We start from the raw sequence: 17,768 nt of genomic DNA on the forward strand, positions 1-17,768 counted from the left end.
CTCCTTTCATAATTAGCTTTGGTCTTACTCACTATAGTGGTCACCTATCTGCTTGTGCCTTGTACTGCTTATGGGCTTGCTGATAACCTTTTCTTTATATTCCATTTGCAACTTTTTCTTTTGCTGCATTTCTGGTTAATAATGCTATTCAGCCATTTAACTCCTACCTGATTCATCCTTCTAACTCTGGGTATACAGTCTGCTACTGCTTTCTTCAAATACCCCTTGCCCACCTTCCATACACCACCAACATTTCTCCCCTCCAAATTATTATGCCATGACACAGATGAAAGCTGACTCCTTTCATCCCCTATAATCACAAGCTTTGCAGTTCCATATATATCCCTTCTTAACAGAAAATTCTGTGTGTCTAGCAATCTCCCAGGTCAAGAAGCCACACTGCAGAACTGCAGTGTGGCTACAGTTCTGCTAAGTTCTCTGATACTATTGATCTGAACCAGTACTTTCCAACCTCGCATTCCTTTCATTAAATGTTGTTTCAGGTAATTATCTCTTACCAGATGTATAAATTCCATTGTATTTACATAGCTGCTAAGAGATAATTTCCTCTCATTCCTGCCACATTCTTCCATCCAGCCTATGTCTCTAGTTCAAATCTTCCCATAATTACTCAACTTGCACTCGTGCTAATTTGCCACTGCATGCCACTTACATGCTCCCTTATATCCCCTTGCCTATAGCAGCAGCTAACTATATATTTCATCCTGTTGGGGTCTGTATCACACTACATTGCCTCAAATGAATTGCTCTCTGTATCCTTGTCCTTTTGATGTACTTCCATTCTTTTTGAGTTCAATTATTCTGCTATCATTAGCAATACCCTCCTCCCATTCTGTTCCCTCTGTTCTCTCTGAAAATAGTATACCCCTTGCATTCTACACGTATCATATCATCTGATGGATAATGATATGGTAGGTGGAGAATGACTGATTATAATGACTATAATTTTCGGCCAAGATGAACCACCCAATATCAAAAACTCCTCATCCTCATTTTGAATACTTCTGGCATTATAATACATAAACTGCAATACCTGCTTCTTCATTTCACAATGTCCCTTATGCCTTGTGTTGATTAATCCACAAATGTTAAGAACCTGGCAGGCAGGCTATGTTCAGCATCATGTGATCACTCTCACTTACTTGTCTTGGTTGCCAGGATTCAACCCCCCCCCCCCACCACAAAGCATTCTAGTTTTCCTGACATTGTTCTTCAAACCACTCACTAAACAATACTTTCTCAAGACATCTAATTCTGAGTCTGTTCAGTTGCAAACTAATAACCACCACTTTGCAGCAAATATTTATTATCCATAAATATTTGCTGCAAACCTTGCGCACTAACTCATTCACAATCATAGTTCTTTGATTCAGTGCAGTGCTGAATAAGATGTCACAGAGGAGGTACAAGATGGTAGTGATCATATGCATAAGGAGTATAAAGTGCAGGTCAGATGGCAAGCATGGTGAAGAAAAGAGGTGATATTATTATTATTATCATCATCTGACCACCTTGAGAGGTACACATTATTGCACACCATGCTCATCCAACCAGGCATTAAACTGATTCAATGTGTCTACATTCCAAACACATTCAGGCAATGCATTCCACTCATCATGCAAAGAACCTGCTCCTCACTCCTCTGCTCACATCCTCCTTACACAGTTTCCAAGGATGGCCTATTGTTCTAACCCCACACTCTCCCATTCTAAAATGGGAAATTTTCTCTTCTACAAATCTCTTCCACATCATCCTGTAACAACCCTTGACTTCCTTATATGTCTCAATCATATCTCCCCCTCTTCCTCCTATTCACAAGGCTGTGCAATTTCCATTCTCTTAATCTGTCCTCATACTCTACATTCCAAAGACCACTACTTTTATGAATCTTCTCTGGACCCTTTCCAACATATCCTCATCACCATGAAAACTTGGTGACCAAATCTGTGCACAATAATCCATATGAGGCCTGATTAAGGCATTATACAATGGCATCAAAACTTCTCTATTTTTGCATGTCAGGGTCCTCCACATCATTACCATTATCCGATATGACGTCTTCACAACTTGTGCAATGTGGCCCCTGAATTTCAGGTCCTTGTCCACCATCACTCCTAGATCTCTCATCTTCTCTACTTCCTTTAAAGTTTCCCCACCAAGTGTATACTTCACATCCCATCATTGCTTACCAAATCTCAAAACCTTACACTCTGCAACACTGAACTGAACAGTTCCACTTAAATGTCCATTCATGCAATCTATTCAAGCCCTCCTGTAAAGCCATAAAATATGCTTGACTCTGCATTGCTCTTCCCAATTTTGAATCATCTGCAAACAGCAGCATGTCACTAGTTAAACTCATCCCAATATCATTAATATACAAATTGAGCCAATAATGGTCACAAAATTGATCCATGCAGTACACCACTAGTGACCTTCCTCTTTTGAGATACTGCACTCCCATATACAACTCTCTGATACCTATCTGACATCCATATTATGTTATCCAATCCCATCTGTTTCAATTTATTTAACAGTCATTTATGTGGCAGTCTATCAAAAACTTTTGAAAAATCCAAGTACACCACTGTGTATGCATTTCCCCTCTCTAAGGTATTTGTCACCTTACATAGAGATTAATGCTTCATGACAGTCAATTGAAGATTGTTGGAGGCAGGGAGGACTGCCCACAGACAAAAAAAAAAAAAAGGCTCAGTGGGCAAAAAGTGTACAAAGATTGGACTGTTGAGAAGTGGTAGAAGGTCATATTCTCAGATGAAAGCCATTTCTTTGTTCAAGGAGAGCGAATACCCTATGTTCACAAATCAGTGGCTGAGAAGACTTCTCCTGCACACCTGCAACAAGCTTGTAAACACCCAGCTAAAATGATGTTCTGGGATTGTTTTACACATGATGGTCCAGGATCATTTGTGTCTGTTGATGGCATGATGAAAAAGTGACCAATACATAAAAATAATTGAGAAAAGAGCGATCCCACAGATCCAGAAAGACAAAGAACCTATCTTTGAACAAGCTCTCACTCCATACCAAACTTAAAAAAAAAAAGTCAGAGTCCCTCAAAAATCACAACATCCAATTGCTTCAGTGGCCAGGTAACTCTCCTGACATTAACTGAATAGAAAATTTGTGGGCCAGAGTGAAAAGAGACTTGGAAAACTAAACTGATACAAAGGATAACTTAATACAATCCATTATAAAAGTATGTTTTGAGATGCAGAAATAAGAAAAATGTGTTCTGCATTGGTAAAGACCATGCCTAAGTGAATTAATGAACTTATTAGGAACAGAGGAGCACACAAATCATTAGGTAAAGTTGGAGTTTAATTTTTGTACTTATTTTCTTGTGAAATTAAAATTTTTCTTTAAAATGGGAGTATTTAGATTAATTTGTTCACTATTGTAGTACATTATAAAATTCATTATGGCCGGAGCATCACCTAGTTAAACAAGGCCCTTGTTGGTTTCATCAGAGAACTAGGGTGAACAGCAAAAAGTCAGCTACTGGAACAAATTCAACCTCAGCAGAACTGAAGATAGCCACCATCGATGTAAGAAATATCAGTGGAAAAGAAATGGAACAGACAGAAGAATTAGAGAAATACCATGTTGATATAATTGATGGTAGAGAAATGACGAGGACTAAAACTGGTGATAAACTACTTACATAATAACTATAAGATGTTGTAACTCTGGCATTCCACATTATATATGAAAATAAACTTAGAATTGGAGATGATTTCAAGTAGAGTAATGGTGACAAATTTCAAAATGGGTAATTAACAATCAGACTGATTTGTGTGAATAGACCTACAGAATGTTCTATTAAGGAAGAACAGAAGAATTTTTCGATCCAAGAGAAAGTAGATGACAAAGAATAAGAAAAAACCTGGTCCTCATAAGAGAAATTTTATTCCAACAGAAGTGGATGTATTTTCTAATCATATTAAAGAAGGAAGCTGACAAAGAAAAGAAAAATAAAGTTGATCCTTGTTAGAGATCTAAATAGTAGAGTAGAAAATGAATACCATATATATAGAAATGTTTTGAAAAATTTAGAGTAAAGAGCTTTACTCTTTTCTCAAGTTTTGAAATGAATCTAATTTGCGCAGCTTTTAAAGATTAACTAGAGACCAAATATGAAAAAACTACTACAGAAAAAAAAAGTTTGAAAATAAAAAACAAAACCCATAGACATAATGTACAAATTAAAAAAAAAAAAAAATTCTGACTGATTCATTCAGGATGGCAGGTGGAAAAGTTGTATGTCAAGATATAAGATCACATCCTTTCTATTAGTGTTGCACGGTGATCAGCATTCATTTCAGAAATTATGGACATCACAACCGTGTTATAAATAACTATTTTAATTTCCCGATGTTTAGAAGACAAATACCACCTTTGTGATATTCATCTTCTAAATTCATACCAGTCTTCCCATAGCTTAGCTTTTTTTTTTTTTTTTTTTTACATTGCCTCCAAATTCTTTCAGGGCAAGTGTTGACTTACCTTTTTTTTTTTTATGATTTCTTCTTTTTTCAGGATCACATCCTTAACTTTTTGTGTTTACCGTGAAGTTCTGATCTTATGTTCATTTTAGAAATTATGGACTTTACAACCGTGTTATAAATAACTACTTAAATTTCCCAACGTTTCGATTCATTTTTGACGTTTAGAAGATGAATACCACCTTTGCGATATTTATCTTCTAAATTCATACCAGTCTTCCCATAGCTTAGCTTCATATTTAGATCTCTAACAAGGATCAACTTTATTTTTCTTTTCTTTGTCAGCTTCCTTCTTTAATATGATTAGAAAATACATCCACTTCTGTTGGAATAAAATTTCTCTTTTTTTTTTTTTTTTTACATTGTCTCAATATTCTTTCAGGGCAAGTGTTGACTTACTTTTTTTTTATGATTTCTTCTTTTTCAGGATCACATCCTTAACTTTTTGAGTTTACCATGAAGTTCTGATCTTATATTCATTTTAGAAATTATGGACTTTACAACCGTGTTATAAATAACTATATTAATTTCCTGACATTTCGATCTTCATATTAAGATCATCATCTGGAGTATATACAAAGACAAGCTGAGTTACATTATACACAGTAAGCTAAAGGAACAATGATTTGATCACCGGTTAATCTACTGGCATGACCTCTAGTGAAAAAGAAAAAAAAAATACAAATAAAAATACAAATAATTAATTATTTAGAAACTACATCCAAACTAAATTCTATTTAAGATAACATAGGAAAAAATTCTTTCTTCTAGATAGTTTTCTTTCAGTAACAATGATGTCCTATTTCTAGCATTACAATTGTTATTTTAGATTTAAGATTCTGGATTATCTACAGTCCTATTTATAGTTAACTCTTAGAAAGAAAGGTTCTGTGGGTAGAATATGTGCCTTCCATATGATTGGGATTTTTAGACCATCATTACTGTTCAGATTGGGGTGGTTGATAAGAATCTCACAGGCTTCCTTAAATTTGCGTTATACCATGTTTTGGTGTGATGTAAACAACTGGTGCTTTTCCAGTCAATTCTATGTAAGGTACAGGGAATGGTCAGAAAGTTAGTTTCACTATAGTTATTATAGTTAATGTGTCGTTTATGTTCCATTTGTCTGATAGGAATTGTGCATCCTGTTTCCCCTATATATGGTATATTACAGGTGCAATAAATACGGTATACTCAAGGGAGGGCCAGCGCAGGCAGTGGGTCTTTGGAAGAGTTGAGTAAGCTTTTTAGTTTTGCAGGAGGTTTAAAGGTGGCTTTGAGGTTGTATTTTTGTAGTATTCTGTTTATTGTATCTGATGTCCCTTTAATGTAAGGAATGTTATAGCTTTATTGTAGTCTGATTTATCTTTGTTTTTATTAAGGTCTTGTACAGAATTCTGTTAATGGCATTATGGCTGTAACCATTTTTTAGAAAAGTATTGCTGGTAACTTTAAATTCATCTTTTCGCACTTGTTCATTGAAGCAGATCTTCAAAGCCGTGTTTTTTAGAGTATTAATGACACCTAGTTTTTGTGTTGGGCGGTGGTAGAAGCTTATGTGGTATATATATTGGCCAGCATGTGTCGGTTTCCAGTAAACAGTGAAGGAAAGACTGCCAGAAGGAAGACCTGTGACAAGTGTATCTAGAAACGGAAGTGTGTTCTATTTTTCAATTTCAATTGTGAACTGTATGCGTTTGTGTTGTTTGTTTAGGTGACTAAGGAAAGCGTCTGGTGGCCATGGGGCCAGATCGCAAAAACATCGTTAACATATCTAAGCCAGACTTTGGATTTTAAAAGAGAGGAATTTAGAGCATGTTGCTCAAAATTTTCGATATAAAAGTTTGCAATGGGGGGGGGGGAAATAATGGCGAGCCCATGGTTCTGCCTTCTTTTTGTAGGTAGAAAGCATTTTGCCATACAAAATAACCAGAACGTAGTACATTTAAGCAAAGAGCACCATTATGTCTGGAGGGAATTTGTTCTGTAAAAGAAGGATTATGTCATTGATTGGGACATTCATAAAGAGTGCAGAGAAGTCAAAACTGACTAATAAATCTTCTTTTTCTAGTGTAATGTCTTTGATTATGTTTATGAAGTGTCGTGTGTTTCTGATATAGGAGGGGGAATGACCTACCAACTCCTTGAGTGTTGCCGCTAATTTCTTGGCTAGGTGATAATTCGGGCTATCTATACCTTCGACTATCGGCCGGAGTGGTGTGTTTTGTTTGTGTATCTTTGGTAGACCATAAATTCTAGGGGAACGAGCATGGTGTGGAAGTAGTTTTTTGACTGTCTCTTCTGGCCATGTAGTAATAGATTTAAGTAGTTTCTTTCTCAGTTTTCTTTTTTATTCTATTGATTGGGTCATAGTTAGCGAGTTGGTATGTATTATTGTCCGAGACTAGCAGATTCATTTTTTCTAAAAAAAGTGGTTCAGTTTATAATAACGGTGGCATTTCCTTTATTGGCTCTAGTTATTACGATGTTTGGATTTGATTTTAATGATTTCACTGCCGTTAATTCGCATTTCGTTAAGTTACTAATTATTGTTTTCTTATGATTTATATTTAAAATGTTGGTGTTTCTAAATGTATTTTGTCTGTAATGTTATTTGGGATGAATCTTAAGCCTCTTTCAATAATGTTACAAATAAAATCCAGTTTGTTCATCGATCTGGGTGCTACGACAAAATTTAGACCTTTGGAGAGTAGTGAGAGTTCATCTTTGTTTAAGGCGTGGTTGGACAGGTTGACTACGTTTCCAGCTGGCGATTGGTGGCTCCTATTGCTTGTTAACGTTCACTGTGGAGAAATTCGAACATGTCCATTGGTTTTGTAGATCTTTTAGTCTATGAAATTTGGACCATGCCCTGAATACTTTACATAGAATTGACTTGAAAAGCACCAGTTGTTTACATCACACCAAAACATGGTATGGATGCAAATTTAAGGAAGCCTGTGAGATTCTTATCAACCACCCAATCTGAACAATAACAACAAAATACGGAGCTTGTCAACACTAGTTGACAAGCTCAATATTTTGAACAGAACACGCTATCTATGCTTTAAATTAAACCGCATTACCAATGTCAGCGCAAGGCGCTGTTGACAGCTTCGAGGTCATGAAAACTGATTGCATTGCCGACATAGGAAGTTTCGCTTGGTTGCTCCTTAACTTCATTTGTTATTGAATCGTGTAAGAGTGAGGTGTTTGTTTCAAAAATAACTTTTTAGTGTGACTTTTCGTGTTTTCATCATTTGAGTGTAGTGCAAGTAAAAAAAAAACTGTAAAATTGTAAAAAAAAAAAACGATAAAAAAATTTAAACAAAAAATAAAAATAAAATAAAAAGTTTTATTATTTATAATCCTTTAACCCTTTAACAGGCAGAAAAATCCAGAAGTTCAAAAGTACAAAATTTCATTTATTTGCCACCTAACTTTTATTTTTTTTATTCTTATTTTTTGGGGCCCTAGCCAAATATAATTTGCCAAGGGGCCCCCCAACTATCCTTAATCTGCCACTGCATACATCCATACCCATGTTGGGATTCAAACTTGCAGCCTACTGGTTGAAGATGCTAACCACTCTGTTAACCAGGCTAGCAGTTTTTAAAATTTTATTTATCATACACATGAGAGGTACAAAAACTTATAGCATATCAGTGTGTGTGTGTGGGGGGGGGGGGTGAAAGTAAGAACTGAGAAAGGAGAAATATATTAACATTCTCCTTAAAGAGAGCTGGAAGTTGCAGTTGTTGGGAAACAAATTATGAAGAAGGCTGTTCCAGAGGTGGACGGAAAAAATGTGGAAGAGGAGAAACAAGTTCAATGTGTTTGTTGTACTGAAAAGTGATGTTGGGCAGCTACTGATCCTTGTTTTGACAGGCTCACCAGAAAGCAGAGGAATGATGCTGGAGCAGTGACCACTGAAAAAGAGAAAAAGCTCTGTAAAAGAGATATAGAGCTGAAATTGCATTTGTGAGAAAGGGTTATCTATGAAACAAACTTCTCTCCTTTGTCTCTGGACAGCATTAAGAATTTTTAGGGAGGTGCTAGATGTTGCACCATATATGTGAATACTATTTGAATAGGTGGATTTGGGATTTACATAAGGTTAGTATCTGGGTGGGTGTAAAATAGCATCTTGAGTGGAAAAGTGTTTAGTTTTTTAGAAGCTGAGGAAGCTATTAATGTGATGCATTTATGCCAGTGAGGTAAATGTCAGTCCAAGGAGAGAGATTTTATCCTGTCTAGTGATATGTGTATCACTGAAGATAAGAGAGTGCGAGCTGAGATTCCCTTTTATGAGAGAAAAGGCAGTCCTGTTTTGGTGGTATTGAAAGTAAGCAGGTTATCCTTGCCCCATTGAAGGATAGTATGGAGATCAGTGTTTAAGGCATACTGGTTGCAGATGATCTTGAAGCTTTGGATATCCGAGAACTATATGGTTTGTTGAAAGAGTAGGATGAATTGAATAAGCTGTTGTCAGCAGACTTTAAGACAGGATTGGTGGTAATTGAGAGTAGATCATTTATGTATAAATCTGCTCTCTCATTGTAATAGGATGCCATGTTGCAGTATAAAAGAAAAAAGGCAGGTGATAGAACAGAGTCCTAAGGCATTCCTGCTGTGATGTGGGTGTAAAAACCTTGTAAAGAGGTGCCATCCATCATGACACACATTCAATGACCAGAGAGAAATCTGGCCATCCAGTTCAGAGGGTGACAGGTAGACTGAACGAAGGTGGTTTGTAAAGCAGGCCTTAACGCCAAATATGAAGACAGGCAGTGCATGCTTCTCCAAACCTTTTGATGACATGTGTCCAGTGGTGGGTGATGTGAGCTAAGAGACCAGCCATGGATCTGGTTTGACAACTAGTGGTTGATTGTTAACTAGTGAGCTTCTAGGCAGTGAAGAAGTTGACTGTTGAAAACCTCCATTATTTTTTGGCTTTTTTTTTTTTTTTTGTAATGGATTGGACAACTTACTCACATGTGCTGTGATAAATGCCAGCTAAGCATAGAAGATTGTAGAGGTAATAGAGGACAGGTGTTAGCTCTGGCGCACGTCTGAGCACACTTGGAGAGATGCCATTGGAAACAGAAGACTTTTTAGTGTCCAGATTATTTAGCATTCTTCTTATGTCTTTTTGCCAAAAAAGACCACAGGAGGCATATGGTGCTCAGTTAGTGGCATGGAAGGAGGTGATCTGCCTTTCTCATTTAATAGTATCAGAAAGATCAGAAGATGCATCCATAACCTAAGTAGCCCTACTCTCTGCCTTCAATTAGGGAGAGTGACCATGCATTCTTGTCTTGGAAGCTGCTAAATATGTGGAATTTTCACTTAAGGGGAAAGAAGTCAATAGACACTCCTATGAACAAGGTGCATCATGCCCTATAATCAATCACATTTGTAGCTTGTAAAAATTGGAGAAATATGATGCTCCCGAGTCAGTGTAACTGTGTCCAGATGAAATGGCTGTGAGAATGGAATTGATGGAGTTTGAAAGAGGCATTGTAATAGGATGCCATGTTGCAGGCCTATCTGTTTGGCAAATTGGACTGTTCCAAGTCAACAATCAGTGATGACATACTGTGATTGAAGTGCACAGAGTCAACTGTAAGTGCTACCTGCAATGGATGACCCACAACACTCCTCAAACATGACTATAGGTGATACAAAGGATAACATATAAAAACTACCATTCATCGACAACATGTTGAATGCAGAATTCCGGGTGTTGACTGAAACACAAATCTACACAAAACATTCAGAACCAAGACTCACAACATGGGTTCCATGGTAGGACCACAATAAGCAAGCCCCACATTACCCAAATCAACATGTAGGGTTGTCTTCAGGGGTGCAAAAAGCATTTACAGTGGGACATGGAAACATGGAAAGCCGTGTTATAGAGCGACAGAGCAAGCCACACCCTCTACTGAGCTGATGGATGGGTCTGGATGCAGCAGATGCCCATTGAATGTTTCTCCACAAAGCCCTGATCTCAACCCTATTGAACAACTGTGGGATGAACTGGAGCATTGGGTGAGGTTAAGGGATGTCAGATCCACAACAGTTCAGACATCATTATCAATGGGAATCCAAAATTCCCACTGATTGCTATCATATACTTGTGGAAAGTATGCCCTGTAGGATTGCTGAAGTCATCACAGCTAAAGGAGGTGTCCTACATCGCATTAAGGTGGGTGCCATGGCTGCTTGTTTCTCACATTATGGTGTCTGTGGTCTTCTTTCCAAGCATTACTGTCTGTTGACTTCTTTCCAACCCATAGAGCTGTGGCATAATAAATTGCAAGGGAAGGATTAATTCAGCTGGTTTCCAACAGCTGAATAAATTTATTTGGAATAAGGGAGAACTTAGCTAAAGCAGTAAACCATCAGTATACAAGACAACAGTATTCTAACTAATTTTAATTATGAATCTGAGAGTTGGTTAGGAATAAAACAGCTGACTAAACATTAAAGATTACAGATGTGAGGGTGCTGAGAAAAATTAGGGCAATGAGCAGATAGTATCAATGGCAGAATCATATTAAAAATGAAGATATTAGAAATCAACTTGATATTTTGCATTCAAGAAGAAATTAGACTGTGTGACCATACTATCTTAGATTAGGTTACCTCTAATTCAAAAATTAGAGGTAACCTAATCTAAGATAGTATGGTCACTTAAACATAATACTACCTCTTGATGGCAGGAAAAAGACTTTGAGGAAGACATTTGAAATTTGACAGGGTACCACATGATAAGCTGATATCTAAGTTGCAGCATGTGGGTTTAGATGGCAGATAAGTGAACTGGATCAGGATTGGCTATCTAATAGGTATCAGAGAGTTGTGTATGGGAGAACAGTTTCAAGGAGGCAGAAGGTTACAAGTGGGATCAATGACATTGTCAATGGATTGCAGGAGGATAAGTTGTTTGCAGATGATGTGAAGCTAGGAAGGGTTATTAATAATAGTACAGATGTGGTAGCCCCATAAGAGGATTTGAATAAACTGGACAGATGGGCAAATGAATTGGGAGTTTCAGTTTAATTCAGCTCAATGTCAAGTCTTGAAGTTTGGGATACATCAATCTCAACCCTATTGAACATCTGTGGGATGAACTGAAGCATTGGGTGAGGTTAAGGGACGTCAGACCCACAACAGTTCAGACATCATTATCAATGGGAATCCAAAATTCCCACTGATCGCTATCAATCATCACCTCCAGTGATGATTGATAGAAACCTGAAATTCAGGAAACATATTGCAAAAGTGGTGAAGGTAACCCAGAGGATTGCTGCAACACTGAAAATGATGCTGACCTGCAGAGATTTTGATTTGATTTTTATGGTGCAAAGACATTATAGGCCATATTGTGCTTAGTGCTGAATACTACAACTACACTTGATTTAGTCTGATATCTACCGGCTGATGACTGACATATGCAATTACGGCTAGCACAACTAAGGCTAAGAGGCTAGTATATTATGTTTATTAACTGTGTTGCTTTCTGGCAAGTTTGTCTGTTATGTAGAATGAAAAACCAAAGTTTCTGAAAGGCAAAGTCTTGCTACCTCTGTATGATATCAGCTAAGTCACCCTCAGTAGTAAAATCTTTATAATTCTCTACATTCACATTATCAAAACCAATTGTTTTTCTTGTAACTTGATATAATGCCTGAATGAATCATATTTATTATTTAGGAACTCACCTGAAGGATGAGTATTCCTTTCAAAAAACTGATTTAAAACTTCTAATGCAGCAGGAGTAAATGATGTGCGCCTTTTTCGTTTTTTGCTCGATTCACTTCCTATGAACTCTGTAAGTGTCTGGGCTCCATTTTTATACCTTTCTTCTGCTTCTTTCATCCACCTTTCAAGAACTGGTTTTATTTTTTGAGCACTTCTTGGAGTAATATCCAGCTTCTCAAACCTGTAAACACCATAACATACAAAAATATTAATATAGATGCATGCATATCAAATAAAACAAAATTATTGCACTTCACTTATACTTATGAGATAAAAAATCATCTGTGACAGAAAAAAAATAAAGTTAGGTTCAGTACTGAATAATGCAGTGAACCTTATAAGTCAACCTGGATTGTATTTGCTCATTAAATGAATATATTTACACCCTTTCGCCTGAACAGGTGTAAAAACAGTTATAAATGTCTACTGGCCTAATTGGTCAGTGGTTTACATGCCTGTTTTACAATCAACAGACTGAAGGTTTGAATCCTGTCATTGGTATAGATGTTTGTGATTGTCATTAGGTTGGAGATGAATTTCATCACCTAGTATGAGACCACTACCTGATTATTAGAGGCCTGAAGTAGTTTGGAAAAGTTTCATGGTTTCTGGATTATGTAAAAAATATAGGCCATCCACATTTCTAACATACTACAGGTTTATAACTCTTCATGAGTGGAACATTACATAAAAAATAATAAACAATAAAATATATGTATATATTCTATCATCATCATCATCAGCAGCAGCCATTGTCAATCCACTGCTGGATGAAGGTCTTTCCAAGATTACTCCAAAACTGTCTGTCCTCTTTTCCCATGTCACTCCTGCAAAGAGATGATATCATCAATGCACCATGATGTGGGTTGGCATTGTGGTCGTTTTTCCTCTTGTGGAATCCAATCCAGTACTTCTTTTGTTTTCCTTCTAGTTTTTGAGCAGCATGCCAAGCCCACTGCCTCTTTAGATGTTCCACTCTTCCTATGATGTCAGAGACTTTGGCTTGATTTCTTATTCATGTACAGTCTTTTGATACCTTTTGAGATACAGTCTTGTGATACCAAGCATACTTCTTTCCATACTAAATTGTGTTGTTCTTAATTTTTGAATTTCCTTTAAATTTAGTGCCTATATTTCACAGCCATATGTCAATACAGGAAAAATATTTTGGTTACATTATTATTATTATTATTATTAATGAGAGACCTCCAGGGAGTTAGAGACTCATCAAGGAGGGAGGCCACATACTACACACAACAGCTATCATACTTATTCTTGAATTCATTCACAGTGCTTGCACTCACAACTTCCCAAGGCAATCCATTCCAATCATGCACCACCCTCTGAGAGAAAAATCTAGCCCTCACACCCCTCTTGGTGGCCTTCATTCTCAGCTTTCAAGGATGCCCCTCTTGTCCTTTCCCCACCCTCAATAAATTGAAAAATTCCATCAATTGAAATCCTCTATGACTCTTTCAGAAGTTTGTAAGTCTCAATCATATCATCCCTCTTTCTCCGGTTTGCTGTGTCTGCAGTCTACAAATTCTCCATGTGTCCACAATCCTGATATCATTTTTAACACTCTCCTTTGTACACACTCTCTCTCTCTCTCTCTCTCTCTCTCTCCAATATATCAGAATCACAATGGAAACCAGGAGACTCGACTTGCGCACAATAGTCCAAGTGAGGTCTTATCAAGGCCTTGTAACGAGGCAAAATAACATCCTTATCTTTACATGTGAACATTCGTTTCAGCATTGCAATTATTTTTTGAGTTGTATTTGCAATCTTTACCACATGGCCCCTGAACTTCAATTTCCTATCTATTAACACTCCAAGATCCCTAGCCTCATCAGTTTCTTCTAGCATAATCCCACCAACATAATATGACATTGGATATCCATGCCAAAGTGAATGACTTTACATTTACTGGCATTGAACTGATACCCATGCCCATGCCCACAATTCCAGCCTATTCAAATCATTCTGCAAAATCATTCTGCATATCAGTAGCATTCCTGATTACCCTACCTATCTTTGCATCATCAGCAAATAACTGTATGTCGCTGTTAAATCCCTCCCAATATCATTAATGTACAGATTGATTAACAGTGGGCCAAGCACTGATCCTTGTGGTACACCACTTGTTATTTTTTTTTTTTATTAATCTTTGTACTGGTTATGGGCAGTCATCACGTCCAGTCCCTTACATCATGTCCAGACTTGATATAGGCCTAAGCCTTTACAAGTTTTATCCTATGCCTGTTCTAGTTATCATTGTAGTTATTCTCTGGTGGCAATACCATGCCACCAGTATGCCCTGTAGGGTCCTCAAGGAAAGAACTTTTCTCTGGATTAATCCAATAAAATCCTCTCATTACTCAAACGTCTCAATTGAAGGTAAATTAGTTTTGAAGATGCTAATGTACAGAAATATTAGCTTCAATAAGGGTAAAAAGGTAATAAATTTCATGTTTACATTGTAAAATTGCAATAGCAGAGAAGACTCGATTCTGATGCACTTATTATGGCCTTACATAATAAGAAGCTTGTGGATACTGAATTTATAAGTTTTAAAAATTATTATTATTATTCCCTCCATGGAGTTGGCAGGCTCATCAGAGGAGGTTCATTCAACTGATAATATACTTATCATACCGACTCTTAAAATCCTTAACACTCCTTGCATTAACAACATATTCTGATAGTGCGTTCCAATCACTAACAATTCTCCATGTAAAGAATCTACTCCTCACACTCCTCTTAACCACACTCTTACATAAATTCCAGGGATGGCCTCTGGTTCTTCCCCTCCCACCTTTTGCTCTTTTTATTATTTCCTCTGGATTAATCTGATAAAATCCTTTCACTAACTTAAATGTCTCTATCATGTCACCTCTTTTCCTCTTATCCACCAAACTCTGCAATCCACAAAGTCCTGATATTGTCTTATCACTCATCTATGGTTCCTCTCCAGTGTTTTCACATCACACTGAAAATTAGGTGATGAAATATGAGCCAGTACTTTATACAGTGGCACAATCACTTCCTTATCCATACATGCTAGAGCACTTCTTACCATAGCAGCACTATGATATGCAATCTTTGCAACATTTGCAATATTTCCTCTAAACTTCAGTCTACTGTCAACCTTCTCTTAGAAATCTCAAATCTCATTCACTTCTTGCAATATACTGTACAAAGCCTTATATTTCTGCACTCAAAAATGCAACACCTTGCACTTATTAATATTAAAACTCCAACTCCTACTCTTTTGTCCAAGTCAAAGTTCTATTCACATCTTCCTGAAGGGAACTAACATCAGCAGTGCTACTTATAATTCTCCCCAACTTTGCATCATCAGCAAACGACTGAAAATCCTCAGTCAGAAAAATGAATTAGATAAAAGTTATAGATAGATGATAAATTAAATAGACATAATTTTTAATTTATAATTTTTTAGACATTACCCATGACAAAGAAATAATATTCCTGTTTTAATCTTTTATTCACTATATAATAATATAGTGACCAGAATATAATTTCTTGTGAAGTATAATATACTTTGTAACTCAACGGTAAAACTTTCTACAAGATCATGTAATGTTGGTTAGATAACGATTATTAGTAAGTAATAAGAAATAACATTGTTGATAATGAGATATTCAGCATATTTATAATTGCATGAAGTGACTAAGAATAATTAACATAAGTAATTGGCAATGCAGAATTATTAAAAATAGACAATATATTTCAGTATAATGATAAATATTTGATAGTCAATTATCACTGAATATATTAGACGAGTTTTTGGAATATTTGCAGTAATAAAATCTATTATTTATTCTTGAATGTGTGTTGTTATTGTTAAATTTAATGACACTTACTGTGAAGGGTACTACTGAGTGAATGTTTATTATGCAATACACATTAATGAACATGTTGAGATGCTCTGGCATCTCAACATGTTCATTTAATGTAACAATAAAATAAAAATATTTTATTGTTACATTACATAGGAAAAATGGATATTAAAGATCCAACATTATTTCAAAGCCAAAGGTTTGCAGAAACTATGAAAGTTTCATAAATTTGACCAGAGCTTACGAGAATACAATCCTTGGCATCAGAGTTGCCTTAGCTTTTACTACTTAAAATAACACAACCACTGCCCAGAGCAACTCCATTGACGAGGATTGTATTCTCATAAGTCCTCAGGTCAAATTTATGAAACTTTCGGCTTTGAAATAATGCTTGATTTTAATATCCACTTTTCCTATGTAATTTTACATCACTGAAATGAAAAAGAGTAATTATAAAGAAATAAAAAGTAATTACTTTTACACCCTGACTGAGAATTCACTTATGAAAAATACATTTCTCTGACATTTGATTTTTTTTAAAATCAAATGTCAGAGAAATGTTTGATTTTTTTTAAAAATACAGAATGAGAGTTTTTCCTCTCTTAAGGTTTCTGCTTTGAGACAGTTGTTGAGCATCCACAGATTTTAGTTTGTTAGGGTGGCGTGTATCGAGGTTACCTCCATGGATGCTTTTCCTGGAATATGAACAGTTTTGCTCTGTGGTAGGGTTAGCCTGTTGCTGAGGAACTACCACTGAGTTAAATGATAGTGGTCTCTGAAGAGAACCAACCAGTTCAAAACAGTTGTCATGATAGTGAAACCTTTATGAAATGCACTAATAAGGTGAACATATGGATGCTTGGGTAGTGGTCATGTTCTTTTAAGTAGCAAGCTAAGGCAACTCTGATGCTGGGATTGTATTCTCATAAGCTCTCAGGTCAAATTTTATGAAACTTCATAGTTTCTACAACCTTTTAGCTTTGAAATAATGTTGAATCTTTACTATCCACTTTTCCTGTGCAATTTTACATCGCAGAAATAAAGTATTACGACTCTTTTTTTAGAAATTATATTTTATAGTTTTAGGTTTACAATTAAGCACACCGGTATGGAAAATTAATTGAGTTTTCACCCACAGCAATTAAAATGCACCAACAACTTCTGGTGGAAGGATGAATTAAAAATGAAAAATAAACAAATTCTCTAATGTCAATTATCCAAAAGGAGCAGACAGAAGCTGTTAACCCTAAATAACTTTTAGAAATCGGTAGGCAGCTGTTGCCACAACAGTTATCACCAGTAGTTGGGTTTAGGGCTACTGACAATTTTAAGACTTCAGGATTGAAAGAATGACAGCCAACTGCTCAGCCATTTGAGATTTACAAACACTGATGTTAGTGTCTGAAACAGGTGTGAATTCTATGTCAGTTTTTCTGAGTTGTTGTGGGTTTAAGAAATGAAGTTTCTGAGAATCCTGGTACTAGGCTTTTACACTGATTACTGCACATGATATTGTTTCAAGAAACTGATAACATATACTAAAATAATAACTAAAAATTTACTTATTTACTGAAATGTGCTGGCTTGC

General features: G+C 36.2%; 1 protein-coding gene across 4 annotated transcripts in view; it reads right to left on the reverse strand.

Moving 5' to 3' along the window:
- The window catches only part of pdm3 (POU-domain protein pdm3), a 442,629-nt gene that overhangs the window by 54,436 nt on the left and 370,425 nt on the right, over window positions 1-17,768 (reverse strand). For all 4 annotated transcript variants that reach the window (XR_016548447.1, XR_016548448.1, XM_090394167.1 and 1 more), the window contains one exon: window positions 12,278-12,498. Coding sequence is in view for 2 of the 4 variants with exons in the window: in XM_090394167.1 (XP_090250293.1) it covers window positions 12,278-12,498 (221 nt within the window). In the remaining 2 variants the exon portion in view is untranslated. The remainder of the gene's footprint in view (window positions 1-12,277; window positions 12,499-17,768) is intronic.

Source organism: Typopeltis vanoorti, chromosome 6 (genome assembly GCF_054136105.1).
Source record: "Typopeltis vanoorti isolate ZY-2024b chromosome 6, IOZ_Tvanoo_1.0, whole genome shotgun sequence".
Lineage (NCBI taxonomy): Eukaryota > Metazoa > Arthropoda > Arachnida > Uropygi > Thelyphonidae > Typopeltis > Typopeltis vanoorti.